Source organism: Anopheles nili, chromosome 3, assembly GCF_943737925.1.
Source record: "Anopheles nili chromosome 3, idAnoNiliSN_F5_01, whole genome shotgun sequence".
Taxonomy (NCBI): domain Eukaryota; kingdom Metazoa; phylum Arthropoda; class Insecta; order Diptera; family Culicidae; genus Anopheles; species Anopheles nili.
The window spans coordinates 35,343,126-35,349,291 of NC_071292.1; the positions used below are offsets into that span (position 1 = coordinate 35,343,126).

At 40.0% G+C, this 6,166-nt stretch overlaps 1 protein-coding gene across 1 annotated transcript; it reads left to right on the forward strand.

The window, feature by feature from the left end:
- Positions 1-3,084: 3,084 nt before the first annotated feature.
- LOC128726085 (protein croquemort-like) lies at positions 3,085-5,520 on the forward strand. The gene is made up of 5 exons (XM_053819873.1): positions 3,085-3,339; positions 3,400-3,705; positions 3,795-4,600; positions 4,678-4,768; positions 4,838-5,520. The coding sequence occupies exons 1-5, from the start codon at positions 3,214-3,216 to the stop codon at positions 4,985-4,987; spliced, it is 1,479 nt and encodes a 492-aa protein (XP_053675848.1). The 5' UTR covers positions 3,085-3,213; the 3' UTR covers positions 4,988-5,520.
- Positions 5,521-6,166: the final 646 nt, after the last annotated feature.

The window sequence follows — 6,166 nt, forward strand, 5'->3', positions numbered from 1 at the left end:
AAAGCGAGAATATAATGCATTACCTACAGGCATCTATCATTACATATGCTAGTCATCGTATCTTTTCGGCCATTAACAACGTAAAGTTCTAGGTCAGTACGCCAAACTTTGCCCAAAAACATGCTTTTGCTACACGTGTTGGTCATACACTGCGCCGTTGTTGGAGTCCTCTCAGAGTTTGTGGAGTCCGTAATAGACATGATGTCTCTAAACAGTGAGCATTCAAATTTCGTGCGTTACGTTGTTCCCCGAGGTCACCAACCATGCAGTAAAACACCTCTAACGTCTCGAATTCCGCGATGTTTGTTGATACGTTTCTTTCCGAGTACAATCTACGTCGGTCTCTACCTCGGTGTCTTCGTCACACTGATCCCCAAGCTTTCTGTCGATAAGAACATGGGCGATTGGGGAATATGTCTGGTATGGTAATCTTCAGGTATACCCAAACCGTGCTGGAAAAAAATGTTAATGATGGCCTTATGGCATATGTTTTGCAAAGAGACTAAAATTGATCAGCTGTTGGCTATTGTCGCTGGTCAGCTGATGTATGTTGAATCTCTAACAATGGAGTTCCAATTAAAACCGTGGGCCTTCAACTCATCCGCCAAAACAAATGGATTCTTTAGAGAAGGAATGAAGTAATAGGAATGGAATCATAATTTGCAAGGGTATCGCATGATTGTTCCAACTTTGTTAATTTATTTCGATTTATCCCCTTTGCGTTGAGTGTTAGAACAGATACGATATTTCACACAAACACTCCAGGGCGTAATATTCCCGTACACAATTTAACCAAACCTCCTAACGTCACAGGAAGTGAATATTACCCATTTTTCAGATCTTCATTTAATTCGCCAGTGTTTGGGTGATTCAATATGCGGTAGATCCATGTACCGCATTAACAATTGCTAGTCCTTTCGGCGCAAAAGGCAAGCGTTATCGTTCCGCTTTGGTAACACAGTCTTGGTACCATTATTTGCTTTTATATTCGAGGTAACATGCTAGGCCTTTCTACCAACTCTCTATCTTGTCGATAAACTAACATTCTCTTATTTTTTCAGGTTTCTCAAGGATTCAAGATCAGCATGGGATTCCGCCGGAATAGTATATCCAGCGTATGTTGAAAAATTTTTGCGATGATTTAAAAAATCGGAAAATCAAAATGTTATGTATTAGCAAGGTATATCATGCAAAATGATCTGGAAAAAAAACTGTGGCATACATTGGAAAGGCTGTTATAATGAAACGGCAGCATCTCGATCACGTGTATCATCAAAACATTTCATTCTGTAGGAACATGTACTAAAATGTATCGATTCAAAAATTGAATCATTGCGTTTATAATATACGCTTGAAATCGTCCACAAATAAATTTGGACGACTTTTGGAATGTACACAAGTCGCATAGATATACCAAACACACTTAACATAAAGAGATGGTCAATTAAAAATTGTATCATCTTTTCATTACGTCAATATTCAGCTAAAAAATCTATGTTAAAATTTCTCGTTTTGCATGTTTGACACCGCTGATCTGATACGCCAGTTTCACCGATGTGTTTTGACAGTTTCCAGCGATGAATCGCACGCATTGTTTCCATTCGCATCTGCAAAAGTGAGCGGCGGCGTGTTTGGGTGGTAGCTAAAAGAGAAAGGTAAAAGTGGCTTAAAATCTTGCGTTTTCATTAAGTACGGTAATAAACTCAACATGAATGTTCCGAAGAACTCAGCTAGTGCAAAGTGTGTTATCCGTGGAATATTTAATTTGCTCTCCGAGAACTTAACACATTTCGTCTACAAGCGTAGCATGACTAAGCGAACCCGATCGCGACAGTACATGCGATTTTTTGAATAGAAATCTAGCAGCGTGGCCTTCGGAAACTGAACTGTGTCTTTAAAATATAATATGTTGCAAAAAATATTATGATCGAAAGGCATTGAAATTTATCGGTAGCTTTGATAATAATTGTTTAACGATCTATTATCGTGTGGTGCATCTTTTGTACATGACGCAAACGGTGCAATGTTAAAGTCTTAGGTCAAACGAAGGACCCGACACGCAAACAAAAGCAGTGCTTATCAGCAAGTTGCTTCCAGCTTGCTCGATCATCGGTTTTCAAAGCGGCCTTACGAAATTGGAATCTACTCATCATGAAGCCATCGGCCGCCACGGTAATGCTCACACGCCAATGCCGCTGAAACCGAATCGATGTCAGCGTAGGTTACGATGCGATCTTCACATTGCATCATCAAGTGCACGTAATCAAACCGCAACTTAATATTTGCAGCAAAACCCAACCGTGCACCACAATCCCCTAGCTACCTTGGCTAAGCGGCTTATTGCCTCTCTTTTGTTTACAGGTGGAAAACGTTTTGGTGCGTCACTCATTAGATATTTCTTTGCGATATATGTAAACAAGTGTTTCAACTTGCTCTTCTTGTGATCTCTAATCCACGGGGAAAGGTACATAGAATGCATATAAATTCTATGTATCGAAATTTAATATGAATGATAAATATATGCATGCTGAAATGCACTGCAATCATAGCTGGTAATTCAATTACCATCGCTCGTAATGATACGATACTCGCGCTACTGATATGCATTTTGTGAATAAACTCACCAAGAGTAAAAGTTTTGTTGTTGATTCTTATCATAGTTACTGCAGGCAAATGACCTGAACATATCCGGTGACACTATTTCGTAATCAATGTATGTCGTGGAGACTCTATTTTACAATACGCTGACTCATATGCTATTCCACCACCAGTTCGAAGCGATAATGATTATCTATCAAGAGGCGGTTCTTTGTGTCCGTTGGGACAATTCCCAATACGAAAAGATATTGAGGTAGAACATTTGACTTCATTTACTCAAAAACCAAAAACTACCGAGCGTTATTATGAATAAGAAAATACGGGTTTTTCATTATATACGTACAATGCAAGGAAAACGTTATATTCATTGCCCCTGTATGAAATTACAATTGGTTACAGTAATGCATGAAGAAATCATCTAGCCTTTAAGAGAAAAATACATTAAATTATTTTATCTAATTCTAGTAAACTACTGGATGAGGTGAAAGACTTGCAGCACATTTTTAATTTCTGCGACAGCAGCAGAACCACTAGGTGGCGATTTGCAATCAAAGCAATAGTGTGGGCTTTTTACATATCCCACTAAACCAGTATCCTGAAGTTTGCTGGAGCAAAATGTGTTCAACGTGTACGAATTTTCAAAAAAAGACTACGTCACTCGGATGCTCTGCCTTTCTGATACTTTTTGCGGTAGCATTGGGCGTCCTATGGCCGTCCATGTCCCAGCAAATGTTGTACAATGTAAGTTAACGTGTTTTTGATTCTTAATTCGATTCCTTTCAATGACTATGACATTTTCAGAAACTGGTGCTTAAAAATGATTCTTCGACCTACAACAATTGGATCAAGACGCCGATTCCCATGTACCTGGAGATTTATTTCTTCAACTGGACCAACGCGGATGAGGTAATAGCGAACCGAACCGTGAAGCCACACGTTGTAGAAATGGGACCGTACACGTTTGCCGAGCTGCACGAACGCGTTAAACTAGTATGGAATGAAAACAACACCGTTACATATCAGCAGCGCCGAACGTGGCACTTTGAGCCAGAGCTCTCCAATGGCACGCTGGACGACAATGTGACAAATTTGAATATTATCACGCTGGTAAGACTCAAAAAGCTACGTTAATGTTCCATTCCGTTGATAAGATATGTAATTATGACATCTTCTGGTCCATTCACACTGATTTATAGAATGCCGCACACTTGCTGCGGAACGCAAACGCAGCAACAAAGCTTTTGGTGAACTTAATACTTGATGCAGATGGAGCGTTGTTGTGGAAAAATAAGCCTGTTCGCCAGTTACTCTTCGACGGCGTGGATGATCCGTTGTTGGATTTACTAAAGACGATTAACAACACTGACCTAAATATACCGTTCGATAAGTTTGGCTGGTTTGTTGGTCGCAATCTAAGTGACACATTCGACGGAACATTCACGATGAAGACTGGCAGCGATGGTCTTGACACCATGGGTTTTCTAACCCAGTGGAACGGTGCACCACGGACGGGCATGTACCGGGGGCGCTGTGGTGAGGTTTATGGAACTTCTGGCGAACTGTGGCCAGCGTTTACCCGCACACCGGAAAACATAACGCTATTTCCATCAGACATCTGTCGTTCTATCACGCTGCAAAAAACCGATACAGTATCACTGTACAACGTATTAGGTACGAAATACACCGCTGACGATCGTGTGTTTGACAATGGAGTGAAATATCCCGAGACGAGCTGCTGGTGCAATGCGGATCCAGTAAAATGCCCTGATTTAAAACCGGGGGTTTTCAATGCTTCGGCTTGCAAATACGGTTCACCTACGTTTATTTCGTTTCCACACTTTTATTTGGCCGATGAAAGCTATCAAAACTCGGTAACCGGACTGGACCCGAACAGGACTGAGCACGAGTTTTATATGGCAATTGAACCTTCCACCGGTATACCGTTAGATGTTCGTGCACAACTTCAGATCAACGAACACCTGGAACCGATAAGTGGGTTTAGGTACGATGTAACAACAATAATTACTACCGTATTGTTTTTTTACGATGTTAAATGCTTTTGTGTATTCATATTTACAGTATTTACAAGCATGTACCGGATGTGATGATTCCTATGATATGGTTCCGACAGCGCGCCACCCTGACTAGAGAGCTTGCCGAGCAAGCCAAGGTAAGGTTTTGTATTCTATGCAACAACAGTCACGTACTAAACTCAGTCGCAACTATTATTTACTTTCAGTTGGCGCTTGCATTACCATCGTTAGGCATCTATGTAGCTTTCTTCTTTGGATCGATCGGGTTTATCATGGCGGTCGTGTTTCTGTATTGCAGTGTTAAGAAATGGTCCCACGACACCGAACCCGTTCCGTACGAGGAACTACAAAATTAGGTTTTCTGCCTGTATGGATAAGATAATATCGTGCAAAAAGTGCCTTAATGTGATAAACAAATCCGGCATTCCCAACGAAGAGGAACACCATGTTAGTGTAAAATTTATTAGTTCGTTAGATTTGCATTGATACTCTTCTTTTAAGTACTGGACATATGTGATGTTTGCGTTTTTTTATTTTATTTTTTTATTTGTTTGGTTTGTTTTGTACTATAAAGAGTTTTCTAGTGCCAAAACTATGTCGTTCAATACAAAGCGGAGATTACGAGTGGTGAAGAAATTACCAGTACACGTTTTCAAAGAGACTAACGTACACGATTATTCCTGATGCGAGCAAAATTGCTTAAATATGACATTAAAAGCGTTAACTAAGGACCTTTTTGTGTGATAAGACATTTGTTTACCTCGATGAGAAAGAAAACGATAACACACTCGCGGATTATCGACAACAAAAGAGATAATAACGAAACGAAAGAATTTATCGATCCAAAAATTACACTAATTCGAGGAAAATTTTGTATTTAACCAGCGTATGGGAAAGTAACGTTTTACTTGGTGAAAGTACGATATTTTACATATAGTATAAATAAAGAAACAACATATTAAAATATGGCTATTTGTTAAAATGGTTACACACTTACTAACGGGTTCGGGCGTACGCGCGCATAACCTTGGCTCCCTATCTAATCTTTAATCCCTAATCTATGGCTTAAGAAGCTTATACTTGCACCGAAAGCCCGGAAATTGTACAACAGAGTCGGACGCGTGCCATGTATCGATTCGCTGGACGGGAGTCGCGAAATGATAATAGGAGGAGATGTTGAAAAGCTTGAGAGTGGAATTACGTTCACCCCCTGCAGGAAGCGAAAAGGCTTCAAAGCTGAAGAAAATTTTTCGGATCGCAAGATCAATTTATCCACTGTAACATACATTGGAAGTGAAACAGAAGGAACGAAAAACAGGCACACCCACCATGGATGAATAGAAAGTAGAAGAAGAGGAGTTGAAAAACTTCAGTGCGGAGCACATTCTCCCGAATGTGACATGTGCATCGGATTTGGAAGAAGATTAGCAGAAAAGTTTCAGGACGCAAAAATTTCACACAAATTCGTTTCTCATATCATCATTATACATACAAAAATGTACATAAATCTATTAGTAACAACCATCATGTATGCA

Excerpts from the sequence above, each read along its gene's own strand:
- LOC128726085 (XM_053819873.1), top strand. The coding sequence starts at position 3,214 with ATGTGTTCAACGTGTACGAATTTTCAAAAAAAGACTACGTCACTCGGA. Across the intron at positions 4,601-4,677 it reads GAACCGATAAGTGGGTTTAG|TATTTACAAGCATGTACCGG; the intron begins GTACGATGTAAC and ends TCATATTTACAG. Across the intron at positions 4,769-4,837 it reads AGCTTGCCGAGCAAGCCAAG|TTGGCGCTTGCATTACCATC; the intron begins GTAAGGTTTTGT and ends ATTTACTTTCAG.